This window comes from Sphaeramia orbicularis, chromosome 3 (genome assembly GCF_902148855.1).
Source record: "Sphaeramia orbicularis chromosome 3, fSphaOr1.1, whole genome shotgun sequence".
NCBI classification, from domain to species: domain Eukaryota; kingdom Metazoa; phylum Chordata; class Actinopteri; order Kurtiformes; family Apogonidae; genus Sphaeramia; species Sphaeramia orbicularis.
This window is the reverse complement of record NC_043959.1, coordinates 34,638,546-34,656,295: the sequence shown is the minus strand read 5'-3', so window position 1 is coordinate 34,656,295 and position 17,750 is coordinate 34,638,546. Positions and strand designations below refer to the sequence as shown.

General features: G+C 39.3%; 1 protein-coding gene across 8 annotated transcripts in view; it reads left to right on the top strand.

The window, feature by feature from the left end:
* Window positions 1-17,750, top strand: part of akap13 (A-kinase anchoring protein 13) — a 109,651-nt gene that overhangs the window by 39,974 nt on the left and 51,927 nt on the right. For all 8 annotated transcript variants that reach the window (XM_030124716.1, XM_030124711.1, XM_030124759.1 and 5 more), the window contains exons 8-9: window positions 118-2,281; window positions 4,172-4,254. In XM_030124716.1, coding sequence (XP_029980576.1) covers window positions 118-2,281; window positions 4,172-4,254 — 2,247 coding nt within the window. The remainder of the gene's footprint in view (window positions 1-117; window positions 2,282-4,171; window positions 4,255-17,750) is intronic.

Sequence of the window (17,750 nt, the reverse complement as noted above, 5' to 3'; positions counted from 1 at the left end):
TTTTTTTAACCTTCATGCAGAGCTTTGTGTAACCAGTGGAACACCTTATGCAATCACAGAGCTGGCGATTGATAAGAAAGCTAATGTTCTTCCCTCCTCCTTTTCTACATTCTGTAGGGAGTTTCTGTACTGGAGCTGCAGTTTGATTCTCTGCACACAGCTGCCGAATGTTGTGAGGGTGTAGTAACAGAGATAACCTGTCTGGAGCGACTACAGCTGCCTGCTACAGCACCAGAGTGCCTGGATAAAACAACTCAAGAGAGTGGGATTGAAAACTGCTCAGGAGAAAACATCAGCCAAGTGGATTGTGGACATGATGAGACTGGGAATGCAGAGAGCCTGTCTGTGAATACCCCGGTGTTAGAACACCCCCAGGAACATGGCCCCAGCCCCCTGGAGGACAGGGTGTGTCTCAGTTCAAACACAGGGAAAGATTACTGCCAAACGGAGGAAGAGGGAAGGGAGCAGCCAGTTGTTTCCACACAGATTTTGACTTTGTGTGACAGGAGTGAAGGAGCACAGAGTGAGGCAGAGACAGGGAGCCCCACTGTGGGAATCATACATCCAGCAGCCTGTGGTAAACAGGCAGAGGAAACTGATAGAGGCGAGGCTGCGATCCGGGAAGGACAGGAGGCCACAGAAGGAAGGGAAAGATCTGAACAGGAAGCAGAGGATAGCACAGACAGGAGAAGACAGGCGGAGCAGGAAACCAACGCTGCAGATCTAATAAGATCCAGAGAAGTCACAACAACTTCAGTCATGGGCCAGTCCCCGTCAACGGAGGGCTCTGAGATATCAGACTCGTCAGACTCTGAAACCAGGGAATGCTCCCAAGGAGAAGAGGACACAGGAAAGGAAGAGATGAAACTCAACTCGGATCTCTGTGATAGACTGTCTTTAGGTGAGGAGGAAGCGGTCACTGAGGGGTTAACAGACCTTGTTTCAGTCCCGGGGAACCACCCCAACCCATCACTGATAGGCTGCGGTGATGTAATCGCAGGGGTACACTCTGAATCTGCTGTTCCGTGTCTCTTGATAGAGGGCCTCCATGAGGGGGAACCTCCTCCAGACATAAACAGCCTGGAACAAAACCAGGAAACAGCTGGTAGGGATTACACTACAGAGCAGCAGTGGGGCTTGGCTTCAGACACTGGTTGTCATTCTGGGAATTGTAGTGGAATATCAAGTAGTAAAGAGTTAGATGTTAAATGCGCAGATGAACCTTCTATAGTACTTACCTCTGATGTTAAAAGTAAAGGTTTGCCTACAGATCAACCTGACTACCTGGAAGAAACATCTCTTACTGATTTGACTGTGGAAGATAAACAAACAGATCTCTTCGATTCTGAGTCATCACATGAAATATTGTCTAGCTCATGTGAGAGACATGCTGATTTGGATTCAGGGATGATCCATCGGCTCTCCAGTGATGAAGATGGCAGTTACCGATCAGTTGGGAGTTCCACAACAGAAATCTTTCACCTGACTCAGGATAATATTAGTACAGGAGAACAGGACCCGAGTCAGATTGAAACAGCTGAAGTGTCCTCTGCCGGAGAGAATATGGAAGAACCAAATGATCAGACAGCCTGTGAAAGGACTGAGGCTTCTGTCACTGTAGATGCAGGGCCCCCCTTGGAGACTGGCACCATGAGTTCATCAGTGACGAGCTGCAGCCAGACTGGCACTGAGCCTGAACCACAACTGTCACCCAGCCTTCAGACAATGGAGGCATTGATTCCTGAGGACACAGCAGAGAAACCATCCCCAGAACGTGCCAAAGAGGATCTGTCATTAGGTCTGGTTTTGTCAGAGTGTGGGGGTGATTTAGCAATAAAGGTTGATGAAAGTGAAACTGCAGAGTCAAACAGTTCCAACCTGAATACAGGGATTGAGTGCTCAGTACCAGAGGCCACCAGTCCATCTGTTTCAGAGTCTATTTGTTTAGTTAAAGAAGGCGATCGAACGTTTGAAGACAGTGAAACTTCTGAAGAGGAAAGTGGAAATAAGCTACAGAAACTAAGACGGGATAATGTAGAGTCGACGGCGGATCAAACACCACCTGATGAGGGATTAAGTCTGTCAGAAAATCATATCACTGCATCTTCATCACAGGCTGCCAGTCCAGTGTCAGATACTGTAGACATCATCTCAGCTGGAGCACATTCACCCCTTCCAAGCAGTGATGTGACCACTGAATCTCTTGTCGAAGAGGGGTTTTCTTTCGACACTCCTGACACTGTGGACGGAGTTTCAGAAAACCAAGAGAGTCTAATGCAAGGTAGGCTAACGCTGATTTATTTCAGTCCATGTTTGGGTTTATTCTAGTTCCACACACTCACATACATCACAAGACAGTACGTTTGTCAAAGTCTAATTCTTAAACAAATATGCTAAATCAGATTCAGTCCTCCTTTTGTGATTAATGACAATGGCTCCACAAAGCTAAATGTGATATAGCTTATCATCATTTGGTGAGTTTTATTGCTATCCTTTTGTCTTATATTGCTATCTTGGTTTCAAAAGGGATTTTAATGCAGACTTAGCAAATTTTTCTTTATTGTGTTGGGTTACATTTTATGTTTAAAAGAGGTTTAAACTAAAGTTCAATAACATTGACACAATGGCAGAAGAATGTTGCCACATCAGTTAACTCTACAGCACTGGGGTATTCTGTTATGTAACAGCAGATACTGAAGCCGTTTATATCTTTGATACCTCAGGCCATGTAAAGTCTGACAACACTTCTATACTCATATGGTTCCTGTTAGTCTCTTTCACACATACACACTCCTGCTACAGCATATGTCAGCAGGCACAGTCACATTCTCAGTCCATGTGACCGAGTCTAAGACACACAGCTCGAAGGCTGGGCTTTCTAAAACAAACATACGCAAGTCAGTTGATCTGTGTATGGAACAGGAAGTGAGAGAGTTGGAAGCTGCAAATATAAAGTGAACTTCCAGCACTCCTCTGTCGGCAATTTTCACTCATCAGCAATAATTGTTCTGGACCCAAGTGTAATATGAAAAGGTCAAGGGCAAGTTGGTGTATTGCTCAGAGAGCAGGGTGTCATAATGAACGAGGGGATGTATTTACAGCCTGATACTGGCCGAGCATCAGGTCACATCCTGAAGCAGAAACAAGATTAATGTTGTTTCATGGTTAGAGCTGTGTAATGGCAATAATCTGGCTATATGTCACATACAATAACACAGGAGTTACAGTTTAATATGGTTTGATATATTGTGAAATGGCAAGCAAGGCAATGTTTTGCATTTGTTTCTTAAATAATGAATTTAAGAACAATGTTCATTGATTGCTTGGGTGATTCTTTGTTTGAGTGTTCTTCAGCTTCCTTGCTTAATATAGGTTTACAAGATACTTTTGGCCTGGATGAAAACTCACAAGATACAGTTCAATACATTTCAAATGAATACATTCAGTTCACGTAACAGATATGTCTTGTTGTTTCATAGTATAAGGAACAAATGGCCATATACATGAAATCTTAATAAGTTTTGTTTTTAATGCATTTAGAACAGTGGGGTCTGCGTGTTCAGCATTTCTATGGCTATGCAATTCAGTATTTTAACACAATACAAAATAAACCATTGTCAGCCACATAACTTTAAATGTAAAGTATTAAATTAAAAATAAATGTATTTTCAAGAATCAATATAATACACAAAACATAATATCTAAATATCATGATATCTTTCTTATATTCCCATTTTCCAGTCGATATTCACAACAAAATAAGAATGGCAGGAGTTTCTATACTCTTTAATAGTGAATGACTTGTTCAGTTACATTATTCTACCAAGATAAATTCCATGAATCCATTTTAGCTAATTATACAATGTAGACATAATGACTTTTAGTTTGTGCTCAGAGATTCAGAGAATATTTAATCAATTAACACAAATAGTTTCTTTCCTCATTGAAAATTTTTATTTCAGTAAAGTTCTAAGAGAAAACAAAAACTGCTTTTGCTTCACTGCATTATTGATCATGCAGTCAGAGTCATTATACAGACTTAGTGCTGCATCACTGCTGTAAAGAAAAACACAGTATTTGAAACAGAAGTCTCTTTTACTCTAGACGCTTGTTATTGATTTGAAAGATATGCTATTGAACTGATTGCATTGTGTTGTGTGCATTTCTCCAGAGGCGGATGCCATCAAGTTTGAAGACACTGTAATTGCTGCAGGTGAAGAAGAAAATGGCACAGCAGAGGAAGACATTCCAGCGGTAAGCTACAGATCAGCTATCAGAACTCCTTTATATTTAACAGCAGTGTCATTACCATGATTGGTTCTGTGCCAGTTTTGAAGACTTTCTAAGTAACCATTCATATAATAAAGTGAGATGAGCAAAGTCAAGCAAGCAAATATCTGGAGATAGAAATAATAAAAAACAAAATTCTTGATGCAGTTTTCTACTGGTTATCTTTATAGAGCAAAAATGTATTTGTGTAAACCTGTAACATAAAAGATGCATGTATACATGTTTTGTATCCTTGTGCTGCGTATGACTTTCATGTAGCTCAGCCACTGATCACATGGATGTGATCTTGAGGAGACGAAGCATTATTCTGAAATGTTGCTGACTGACAGATTCCTCAGCAGCCATAGACTGGAGTGGCTTTTCTTATTCCTGGGTTGCGGTCTGGGTCGGTGGCTTGTTCTGAAAGCCAGATGTTTGACTACAGCAGGACTTGCACACAGTCTGCAGGAGGCCGGGGTCGCCAGCAGAGGGCGATGTAGTCTCAGTTGCATTAGTAGAACTTTCTCTTTTGACCAGGCAGCAAATTTAATGACCTGCCATTTGATCCTGTTGACATTTCCTGTAATTTATATGATGAGCAGGAAAGTTGGAGCCATGGTGAAGAATGGTCTACAATATCTTTAAAACACACTGTTAGCTATTAAATTTAAAACTAGAAGTTAGTAGAGATATATGTTGTATAATAATAAGTGACTCTGTGATAATCATTACCATCAACACCAGAGAAACAACCAAAAAAAACATGGGGCTGTAATATCCTTTACACATTATATAATATATTAAAAGTATTAAGTATTGATAGAGTATATATAAGAGTGATCATATGGATAGGAAAAAAAGTGGCGATAGACTTTAAATGCTATTTTGAGATAACTGATACTGCTGACTATTTCATGAAGCCTGTAAACAATAATGAATTCAGACACATTTACTGTGCAGGTAGCCAGATTTATAGAACAAGTTTAGCTCCTTTTTTGTATTTTAAAACAAATGCACCACAGACAGAATGCAGAACAAGGGAGATAGAATAGTGTAAAATAAATGTTCATTTAAATTATATAATATTTCTCGCTTATGCTTACAACCAGTCAGTTCACCCAGCGTTACACAGAGAGTGGTGTTTGGCAATAGACTGAATGGGACAGAACGTGGTGATTGTAAGAATAAAGGTGTGAAATGGTGTGTGTTTCACCTACTTTTGTCTCTCAAGGCTCCCACACACTGTGCGATTTTCAGCCGTTTCAGATGAAAGATAGCAACCGTGAGAGAATCGTAGTGATAGTTTTGGTCTTGGCCCTAACTCGGTGGTTCTAAGTTGCATTGTGAGACAGGTTCAAGGATGGCTGTTGTCACAGTCTTGCAACCAAAGACAGCCTGCGATAAAATCCTGACACTATCAGAAATTTGGGGTGATCATCTCATAGTGTGATTGCTGCTGCGACCTACGTCTGCTAACTGACCAATAGAAATGTCACACGAAATGATGTACTGATCAGCACGACACTGAAAATGACAGACCATAGCAGTAAATGCTAACGTTAAATGCTAGCAGATGCTAACAAGTACGTACTTCAAGCTGTCTTTACAAAATTGGGATCCCAGGTTGGCCTCTCTTTCTGAACCACAACCGCGTTCATATTCTCCTTTTCTTCCTCCTCCTCCTTTTTTTTTTTGATTTCTTGTCCATGCATATAAATGCCACAAGGGTGAGTGTTCCATTACTTCTTCGTATTTTTGTTTTTAATGGATAGATTGTGCATGTTGACATTTTATTTTTGTCCATTCATGTCACTTCAGGTATGTCATAGGCTGGGATTCAGCTTGTGCGATCGACACACAGCATCGTGCAACGTGCACACAGCAGACTTCATGTCGTACCCAAATTCATGTCATATAGTGTGGCTTGCTGTGAACTTATAAGATTGTTAAAATCGCGCAGCATGTGGGAGCCTTCAGACAGAACTGCACACTAAGAGCAGTGTAGTAAGACCGAGAGGTGTTTTTATATTGTTTCAGCCACATATTTTGCGTGATGTTATGAATGATCAGCTGGAGCTACAGACTCGTAGAGTAATGATTGATGCACAGAAATGTCCTGAACTGAGCAAAACATGAAGAAAATAGACACTACAGGCAAAGAAGTGATAATTAAGATGGAATTCTAGTTTGTATATTTTTTTAGTGAATTTTACTTTAGACTTTAGCAATTTTTTCCACTACTATTATTTGTTAGTTTTAGATAGTTGTATTTTATCAAATTCAAAAAAGAAAAATAACAAGATAACAGCATTCTGTAATTTGCTATCAGCCATTGAGAAATCCATATCAGTCGATTGCTAGAAAAAGGAATCAAATTAATTGTCAGAAATATATAGTAATCAGGGTTAAGTGAAAATTGATTAAAAAAAAAAAACATTCATAGACCAGAATCAAAATGATAGCAACAAAAATAATAATCTCACATGCAAAGTAAGGTTAATGAAGTAAGTAAAATCATAAGGAGTGTATATTTTGACAAGGCAGACATTTTTTGAACAGACACTTTTGTTTTGATTGATTCAACTCGTGTGACATCTTACTCATTCTATAATCTGACATGAGAAGGGATGAGAATATTAGTTAAACGTAACGTAACATCTCATAGTTCAGGGCTCAAAATTAACTTTTTGACCTAGGAGCACTGTGCTCCTAACCCTAAAAAGTTAGGAGCACAGGCTAAAATCTAGGCGCACCACTATTATATTAAAAAATTTGGAGAACATGCAAAACTCTTGGCCATACCAAGTAATATTCCTATATGTATTTAAGCAATGTTAACAACCTAGAATAAAGTATTTGAATAGAGTATGAAAGAAAAAGCTTACATTGACACAGGTGCAAAACAATTGTCAATGTGTGGTATATACTTTAGTTGGTTCTTGGAGAAGAAAGACGAATCACACCATTATTTGCAACAACCAACTTTTTTATTTCATGGCCTAAAGGCCCTTAGGGGCCGTTTACACGGTGTCGGCTTCAGTCGACTCCGGGAAGATTTCATGGCGGATTAGCCTTCTGTTAACATGGAAACGGTGCCTAGAGTGCCTGAATCCGGAAACTTTTGATACCAGGGTCCAGGGTGGAATGTTATCGATACGCTCCGCATTCCAGCTCCGTGTTAACGCGAGTCGGAGCGTTCCGGGGTAAAATATGACGTCACCGCATGCGCGCGCAGCCAAGACCCGCCAGTTAACCCACTCCGGGCCAGTTGGTGGCGGTAATGCGCCTCCAAGCTGGTTTGCCAGCCTCTATGACACAATAAAGCTGCAGAAAAAGAAGGAACAACCACAACAACAATGGCCGGTTTCAGAACAATATACGTGCTGCTAACTGTGCTCAGCTCGTCTGTCCAGACAAAGAAGTCCTGCGTCTTTGTACGACCACTCGCCATTGTTCTTTGTAAATAGTGTTGTCCGCCTCCTCCTCTTCTTCTTCTTCTTCTTCTTCTTCTTCTCCTCATTTAAAGGCTGTCTAAACCGGAAATCGTTTGTGCGCAGGCGCCTGTTTTACCACCACTGTTTCACTACAGCTCTACATCGCCAGCTACTGGTCTGGCATGGACACTACAGCGTATTCAGCCGTCCTCGCGGACTCATGTTAACGCAGATCGTTATCATAGCGGCGTCGTCTTAACGCGGAATGATTTTATAACGCAAAGGAGAAATCTTTGCGGAGTGTTGCCGTGTAAACGTACCCTTAGTCACTGTGGTCTACACCACGCCTGAAGTCAGGAGATTGTTTCAAACGTCGGTGGAGTTATTTGATCCCTTTGTTTATGCCGCCTGCGCACGCGAGGGGCGGGGACTAGATTTTCCGCTTCAGTCAGCGGGGCGTGGAGCTTGTTTATTTTCAGCTGACGAGTTACTTCTGCAGCCATTAGTCTAGGCGCACGTATTCATTTTCGCTCATTTTTTTTTATTGGCGCACCGTGCGATCGTAATCTCAAAAACAGTTGCACTACCGAAATTCTCAGGCGCATGCGACCGTAATTCAGTCGCAGTCACGAGCCCTGTAGTTACAGATCGTCATCAGTCAAAAAGCTGAGTAGTGGTTTAGTGTTTAATTTTAGCAGCATTTTAAACAATATGTTATTCATATGTTACATAGTCTTGTGTTGTTTTGTATGTTTTATCACAGTGTTATAGCGTGTTTACCAGACAACAAGAAGCTGTCGACATTGTTGTGGGGCTGGACAAGGAAAGGTTAACATCTAGATCAAAACATAAACTTAAAATCCCTTTTGAAGACTTATATATTTTGGAAGTACGTTGCTTCTAGTGTCCAGCACAAGTTTAATTTTTTAGAAAAATGTTTTAAAAACACTTAGATGGCATTATATTCAACATAAATTTATGTTTGCATTCCTCATCCGTCAGTGCAATTCAAAGCATATCTTTGATTCTCTTCTATTGGACCTATATTATCCTTATGATAGGTTGTAAGGCCAACTTAAAAAGTGTTTGCTACTCTTTTTACAGTAGGTACAAATATCTAATAAACTGAGATAAATATATGTTCAAATGTATTAAATTAGTTTATTAATGTATTTGACTTTGTAGATATTATATATGTAATGCATATGCAAATAAATATGCTGAATAAACTTATTCTCCCTTGTCCAGGTGTTACCAAACACTTAGCAAAACACTTGTTTACTGTTTTGCAAAATAGACACCCTAGAGGACCAACAGTAAAGATTTTACAGTTTTATGAAAATTAGAACCACACTTTAAGGCAGGTTTTATAAAGTGGTAAAAAACAGATGTTAATTTTCTGTCCATCCATTACTGAGGGTTTTTTTTTTTTTTTTTTTACCATTTTTAAGCTACAAAATTATGTTAAAACATTTTTTTCAGTCACACATCTAAAACTGCTCATTATTATTACTGCTCGTAACAAAAATGTAGTAAAGCTGTCCATCCGTTACTGCTTGGCCAGCCCCTTGTCTTTATTCAGAATCAGAATTAGAATATTTTATTAATCCCAGGGGCTTTATGAAAAAAGTAAATATTGGCAGACAACAGTATATTTTTATACTAATATAGATTTGTTTCCTTCTCTTTCCTTTCTGTTTGTAAAGTTTAGATGCTAATAAGGAGCAGTAGTGGCAGTCATTGACTGTGATGTTTTTCCCTGTGAAGCATGATTTGAAAGTGGCATCAGATGGTGACAAAAAGAAATCTGCCAGCCTGATTAATTATTGCAAGGGACAAATGATTCTTTCACTATTGAAGACAAGGTAATAAAGAGACTTTTTCACTCTTGAAGTTGTAAAATTATGAGGGTGTAGCCTATTGTTTGGTCAGTAGTTGTTGCCAGGCGGTGGAAAGAGGTTTTTGTTCTTCTAAAATGAATGTGTGTTTGTGCATGTTTTTCAGGTAACTAGATTAAGTTTAAGATTTAGATTGCTTATCTCAGTTCAGTCCAGTATGATGTGTGACAGTGAGATTTTTAGCAGAAAACTTCACTTTATCCGTTCAAAGGTTAAACGTCCTATGAAAACACTGCGGTTTATTTGCTTCAGTGGTTTGATTGCAGTGTCTCCCTGAACTATGAAAACACCTGGTCTTCTGTGAAGGTTACCCATGCTGGACTGGCAGAGTTTAGATTAGGGGAGGGAATGATTTGTTTGTGGCTGCTGGAATTCACGCCTGTGTGTTATTGGTCTGCTGAGAGCACGGCCTGGAGTCAAAGCTGGATCCGACCTCAGAGACTGCAGCCCATTTGCATCAGTGTGCATATCAATCAGGAAATCTTCAGCCAGAAAGACAATGAATGGATGGCTTAATGATAATATGTAAGTAATGATGTATGTAATGATAATATGTGAGTGAAAAGTCCAACAACCAATCATTTCGGTGACAAGGGGGGATAAAGGACATTATTAAAGGGAGTATCCTTTACAGTCCTTTACAATAGAATTACGCTATGTGAAAACAAAATACATCTTTAGGGTGACATAGATAACCTCTTTTTTTATTGTGGAGCAAAATTTTCACAAAGCCCATTACTGTACTATTTCTTTTCTTTTTTTTTTAATATCTAATTCCCTCCTACTGGTCCATAGCAGGGCCATTTTGGGGTGATAGCCTTTTTACTCAAGATGAGGTATGAGTCTTTGGTCCATTTGCAGTATTTGATATGTAATCTACACTGATGCAGAAGCACCACTTTGGCTTTTAGAACAGATGTATATGTAATACTTATGGTATGTGAAATACATTAGACTAAGATATTTGCACCATTCTGAATGAAAATTTAAGTATTCCCTTTTTGTCAATATATGTCCTAATGGTATGTACAGGGTTCCCATGGAGTCTTAAAAAGTCTTAAAAGTCTTGAATTTTACAAATCTGCATTTAATACCTAAAAAACTTCTTTAAATGGTATTAGTATTTGATACGATAGGTAAGTAACTTAAGTTATGCTGCCATAAACTGCCATAAATGTTTTTAAATGTGTCTGGGAAATGTTAAAACTGCAAAGAAAGTAACATTAGTCAACTCAGTTCCAACCCGACAATTTATATTGAAATTAGGAACCAGTTACTGCTAACTTTACAGCCCCCAGTGATAAATGACACGGAACGGTGGGAATCGAGGCAATGGAGTAAATAAATAAATTTTCTTAAATTTCAGGAGTCACACATTTTTGCCAGTGTGGCCATAAAATAGGCATTAAATTATGTTCTAAGTAGTTTTAAAAAGGTCTTAAAGTCTTAAATTTAACTTGTAGAAACCTGAGGGAACCCTGTATGTAATGTTAATCTTAATATTAATGTCAGCAAAGAGCGCGTGATGCCAACAATGGGCAACCAAATTACTTAAAATGAATAGAGTTCTGTGAGTTAGAACATTGTTGAAACATCTGATATCATGTAATACACAAGTCTATGAAATATATAACACAGGCCTCATTCGTTGTGGACATTTTCATGGTGAAATGTTACATATTGAAGCTATAGATGGCAGTACATACTAATGACTTCCCCCAGTGGATGAACTGAGTAAGTTCAGTTTTCTGCTGCTCACAACAAAACGTAAATATCAACCCTCTCTGATAAGAAGGGGGAGGATGCAGTCAAACATATAAGGTGCCCCCCAGGTGACCTTAAGTACACTTTCATCCACCAGTGTGCGTTGAACCATAATACCATAAATGCTGGCGGTTGACTTGCATTAACTGGAGTAATAATGCCCTACTGGTGTCTGTCATATTATAACTATGTAGTTGTTGGACAGGGTGAGTCACAGGAAGAGACAGACAGAGACACATTCACAGGCTCACAGAGAGAGAAAGAGAGAGAGAGAGAAAGAGAGGGAGAGAAATTTCAGGGGGAGAGGAAAAGCTTGAGTCAGGCAGAGTCAGAGGAGAAGTTGAGAGGCGACAGGGGAAACAGGGAGGGACGGAGGGAAGAGGAGAAGGAGGGAGGGAAGAAGAGAAGAGTGGGCTGGAGTCTGGTAGAAGGCTGCCTCTTTGGCCAGATGTGAAGCTTAGCAGACAGCTTCATCTCTCTTCATGAGTGTTTCTACCGGATTTTACCCTGCTTTTCACTAAACCTAAAGGGAAAATGTATGAACGACACAAGCGGAGATACAGTCTATGTGCCAAGGGAGAGAGAGCTGTAGACGTGGTCTTGATAAAGGTAGGTTACCCACCGCGCGTTGAAACAAAGTTGTTTGGTGTCATTATACACTGCTGCTACACTAACGCTAGCATCTGGGAGCCTCGAAAACCCAGCGGTTAAAGAGTTTCACAAGGATCACAAAGATGGTAAAAATGTAAAACCAGGGTTGAAATCATGAAAGTAAAGTGTAAAACTGAAGTCAGAGGTATTCAGTAATGATTACATACAATCAAGTCTGTTCAGGTTCGTTTCTTGAAGTGCAGCTTTAACAGTTTTATCTCTTAACTGAGCCAAAAAGCAAAGGCCTAACCTCACCTAAAGTAGTTTTATGAGTAAAACACATACAGAACTGTCACAAAGTGCTTCAACACACCTTGATAAAGTTACAGTCGTCGGCCTGTAGATGTTATGACGGCGTTTGCTGTGTTGCACTCTGGGAGATGATTACATGGTAGTTGATGGTGGCCCTCCACACACACAAAGTGCTGATTATTTTGGGGTGGAGTGTGGTTTCTGGATACACTGCTCGGGTATGCCGTATGTGACAATAAGACAAATGAATGCACTCTACGCATGTCTGTGGAACAACTATGTGTGAAACTTAATGAGGCTCAGCCGATTTGATGTCTTCCAGGGGTTACATGGTTAGGATAGTGGGTAGTTAGTTTGGAGCAAAGCTGTTCTTAAAAAATACTTAAAGGTCATATTTAAGTCCACTGATGTTCTTTAAATTTCTTGTCATACTGTACTTTTAGGGCATTTTTTTTTCTGAAAGGTCTTGTTACTGTACCATAAAAGTTTCATGTCGAACTATTTGACCTGGTGCTCGGTGGAATCTTTCTAAATGGGGCCTTTATAGTACCCCGAAGTTGTGCTATTTAAAGCTCAAATGGCACTTGAGGCACACTACATATACAGAAGACTTTCCACTGTGCTTTGGGTAGCAACGGAATAGTAGCAAGTGTGTAGGTTATTTGTACAAGTGCATAATTTAATAAACATTCAGCAAAGATAGATGAATCTGCTTTAAGACAGATTTTCACCAAGACATGTTGTTAAGTTAATTAATTCTGCTGTTTCATTGCCTTTTGAGTTCCCTGTCCTTGCTTTTTCTGTCAGTGCACTTTGTAGCCATTTATTTTAAGAGGTACTATAAAAATAAAGGTATTATTTTTGTTATTAGTAGTAGTCTAATTGAGAAGTACTTACGTCCTCCTATTCCCCAGAGTTGAAGTTCCATTCAGCCAAAACTGGAACGAATCAGTGAAATATAATTAAGACATCTTTGCAGTATGAAGAACATACTGACACAACTGTAGCAGTAGTAAGTATTAAATCACAGTTAATACCTAAACAAACCCAGATTAACTAGTTCAAAGCTGTTGACTAATTACAGAACTATTTCTTATTTCCTAATGACTCGTGGCTATAGTGTAAATAATCACTGATGACTGGAAGGGTGAACAAAATATGATCTACACTGCACCAGAAGTTTGATGTTTTGAAGTTTGAAGTACAGTCGGTTGATAGTCACATTCAGAAGCAGAGCAAAGTGGGAGGAGCTCACAGGAAAATGTGTATGAAGTGGATCGCTCTGGTGTGTGTAACACCTCTCTGTTGAGCATTGTCACTTTCTAAACTTGTTCCTGATGTCACCTCTTCTTTTCTCCCGAGGGATAGGATGGCATGGATGAGAGGGTGTGTGTGTTTGTGTGAGAAAGACTGAGCGGACAAGAGAGAGCGAGAGAGAGTGAGAGATATGATGGTGTGGGAAAAAGGCAGCGCCGGGCTAACGGTTTCCTCTGGCTTCAGATGGAAATGGGCATGTGGCCAAATGACTTCATTCCAACCAGCGTTTCACATCCCAGCATTTCTCCTGGCCTGCAGTCACAAAACACATCATCACAAGCACACAAACTGTGGATATGGCTTTATATTGACTAATGCAGTACTACTGTATATGCCAGCACATGTGTCATTGCACACTGCTCCCATCAGGTTTGGATATGTCCAATTTTCCTTGACGTATTTAACTAAGACCCAAAAAAGAAATCCTGTCTCCTGCTGCCATTTATTTCTCAGGCCTTTTGTGTTATTTTCATCCTGTTTTAACTTTTATGTCATTTCTGTCTTGGTACATTGGTCATGTTAGTCTTGTTAAATGTTTTAGATTATTTTTATCTTTTCAAAGGGTTTCTGCAGGTCATTAAAAAGCATTAAAAGTCAGTAAACAGATTTTGTGAAAATTAAGGCCTTAAATGGCATTTAAAAACATTAAATTAGATTTGCTGATACCTACAGAAACCGTGTTTTACATCTCTTGAGGTGTCTCCATTTTGTTTTGTGGTTTTCATCTTGTTGCATCTTCCACATAATTTTTGTCTTAAAAGGATCATATTTTGGTAAACCCACTTTTGTTAGTCTTTTTTACATTTATTTGTGTCATTACTCAGACATAGGGTTGAAGATGGGCCTGGGGAGATTAATTAATGACGAAGTCAGACCCAAGCATAGCATTTACAGTTTATGTAGACCACAGGGAAATGTTTTAAAAAGCATAATTCCATTTAAAAAAAAAAAAAAAGCAAAATATCACTCCTTTAATACATCTTTTACAATTGAGGCTGTTCCTCTGCATTTCACATGGTTTTGGTGAGGTCAACATTTATAAAGTCTAACAGATAACACATTCCTCATCTTTTAATGAAAATGAATTCACATATTATATTGATTTTACATATTGCCCTCTGTCGTCTGGTGATCAAATAAAACTGGCCCAGCCCACTTTAGGTCCTGACACTCATTTTGAAAAGCACAGACCTAGGTGAATTTATCTGTAATCACACCGCTACAGCCTCTGACTTATTTGCTTTTTACATCATTGATTTGCGAACTGAAGTAGAAATCTATGAAAAACACTTACTTATAAAAGAATCAGGTAGTATTGTAGTGGTTTGAAACAGGAGCCTTCAACTACATAACTTAGAATCAGTCCTCCAACCTGCTTGTCAGGTCCATTTATTCATTGTTTTATAGATGACCAAGACCTCTGACATCCATGTAACGGGAGGTTAACGATTTTAGTACAGAGAGGAATAACAATAATTCTAAAGTGGTGTTCGCTGTTAGTCCATCTCTGTGGTTAAGTGAGGTTCATTCTGCTTCCAAGATGCAGCTTTGCCCTCAGGTCTGCCTAGCGGGGGAAGCTGGTATCCCTCAGGGGGTGAACAGTGTATACATACCTGGCTAGAAACAGTCATTCACTCAGCAATGGCATCCCTCTGCAATGTGGAACCGTTTTTGGCCACTTGGTTGCTTAGAGAAAAAGGCAGCGTCCCAAACCCTGCCTGCTCCGGCGTACATATTCCAGTCCGCCTTTTTATTTTTAAACCAGATGTGTTTTTACTGGGTACAGTTTAGATTCCCCCGACACTACAAATATGCACTGAGCTGTTCTGAATCTGAGCTGCCAGCTTTCAAAGGCAAGGGGGGGGGGGGGTTGGTTCTTCGCTCACTGGCAGACTGACCGGTTTGCAGGCCTGCTAACTGTGTGGAACAATTGGCTGTCACCTTACACCTCTTGGTTTTGTTTTGAACAGAGCCTATTTACTACTTCAGTTCTGTTCATTTTGCAACGATCCTAGTCCTTCCACAAAAATCTCCCCCCTCTAAATGTAGTGTCCACTTCACATCTCATCATGTTTAGGGTGTGGCGTGTCTTCAGTGGAGTTCACTCTCATGTATAATCATCTCCAAAACACACTGTAGAAGTCCTAGCGGCTCACAGCGAATAAACGCTCAACGCTGCTGTCTCTTTTGCTTGGGCTGTAATCTTTATTTCAGTCAGGATCCTTTGTTTCTCTTTCAAGTTCTGTCTGTCACCGCTTTCCTCTAAGGTCGGGCCATGTAGCCTTTTGTAATTTGTTGTAATCACTGACAGTCATTTTATTTCTGAGCAGAACCTGTGCATGAATGTGTGTATTTTTCTGTTTGTGTGTGCTGGTGCCCTCTGTGACCAGCTAATCTTTCCTCGTCAGCATGTTTGTTCTCTCTCAGCGGGCTCTGTTTGATATCTGAACACAGCTGTGAGAAAAGAAAAAAGCCAGTGTGTGCGTGCAACTCTGTGTGTGTGATTTTGTTGTGTGCACGTTAGGCTCGATGACTGAGAAAAGCAGCATAACTAAGTATTTGTAATGTGTGCACAGGCATGCGGCACTGTTGGCCGATATACATGCGTGTGCACACTAAGCCAGTTGGTGTGTAAGTGCCTGTCGCTGCATTTGTAGGAATGCAAAAGGGTAACACATAACACTCGCATACAGACACACTTAACCACTCCCAGGCCTGGACAATAGAGCTCAGTGTTTCAATGGGTCTCTGCAGGATTATCAATAGCGTGGTCTGGTACAGTTGAGCTCCTTCAGAAGTGAACCCAGACCCCTCTACCCCAAAGCATTCTGGGAAGGTCTGTTTTCTTGTGTTTAAAGTTCTTTTAACTAATTATCCGATTTCTGCTTCTACGTTTTTGAAAAGTGTTAATGTTATGTGGTCCATCAATCCCATTTTCCTAATAGCTTAATCCTCAAGAGGGTCGTGGGGGTGACGGAGCCTATCCCGCCTACCAATGAGCTAAGGCAGGGATGTTATTAAGTGTTGATATTAAATATTGGTTAGTTAATCACTGAGCTGGTTACTATTACATTCATTAATACTTGCAATGTCATTTATTTAAGCGACAAAGGTTCCATCTTCTCAAATATGAATATTTTCAGCTTTTATTGCCACCATTATCACTTTTGCTATTACAGTGACAACAGATGACATTTTTTGCTAGTCTAGGTCAAAATTCAATGTATGAGAAAATCCCCAAAAGTTATTTATTTTAATATTACCAAAAGAAAAATAACATACTTTGATCAAAAGTCCTCTGAGTCAATAGCAATTTACCACGTACATTCATGGTGTGAAGAGCTAAGAGAGAGAGGTCAAGGGTACTGATGGACAGCCCACTACTTTTGATTCATAAGTTTTGAACCACACAAGTTTAAGACAAATATTACACATAATTGGTCTAAATGCCATTTTAAATATACTCAAAGGGGAAAATTTAGTTTCAAATATTTTTAAACGAAAAATATCAAAAACTACTGCGTCATGGATGGACAAAAAATTAACGACAGACTTCTATAAAGTGAAGTTCCTATGACATTTTCATCCTAAAATGTATTCAGTGTATACCTTAAACCCTGTGTTTTGCAACCTAATAATTTGTTAGAGAAAAAAATATTTTATCATACCTAAATAGTAAGAGTTTTGACAAATGGCAAAGCCAAAAACGCTACGGATGGACAACAAAAGGAAATATCAAATTAAACATTTTTTATTTCAATTATCAATATCATATACATTTTTTTTTTCACAATTTTTACAACATACAAACAATATTAACATTATATCCAAATGTATGTTGCATAGATATACGCATTTATTAACTTTGTCACTTTCCAAGCATTCACACTCATAAAACTCCCCAAATTTTTTTTCACATATTTTTTCTCATTTCAAAATACATTTTCCTGAAAATATAAGTACCTACCCAAAAGTATAAGTTTGGTGTAGATTACTGTAATTATTTTTTTTCGACCAGATGTTAACCTTCCCTTGACTTCGCCCTGATGTTACAAAACATTTGACTACAAAAGGTCAAAGGTCAAGGCTACAGTGCAATTTTTCTGGAAATAACTACATCTCAACATTTTATACCGATGGCTTTCAAATTTTAAGTCTTCCATTT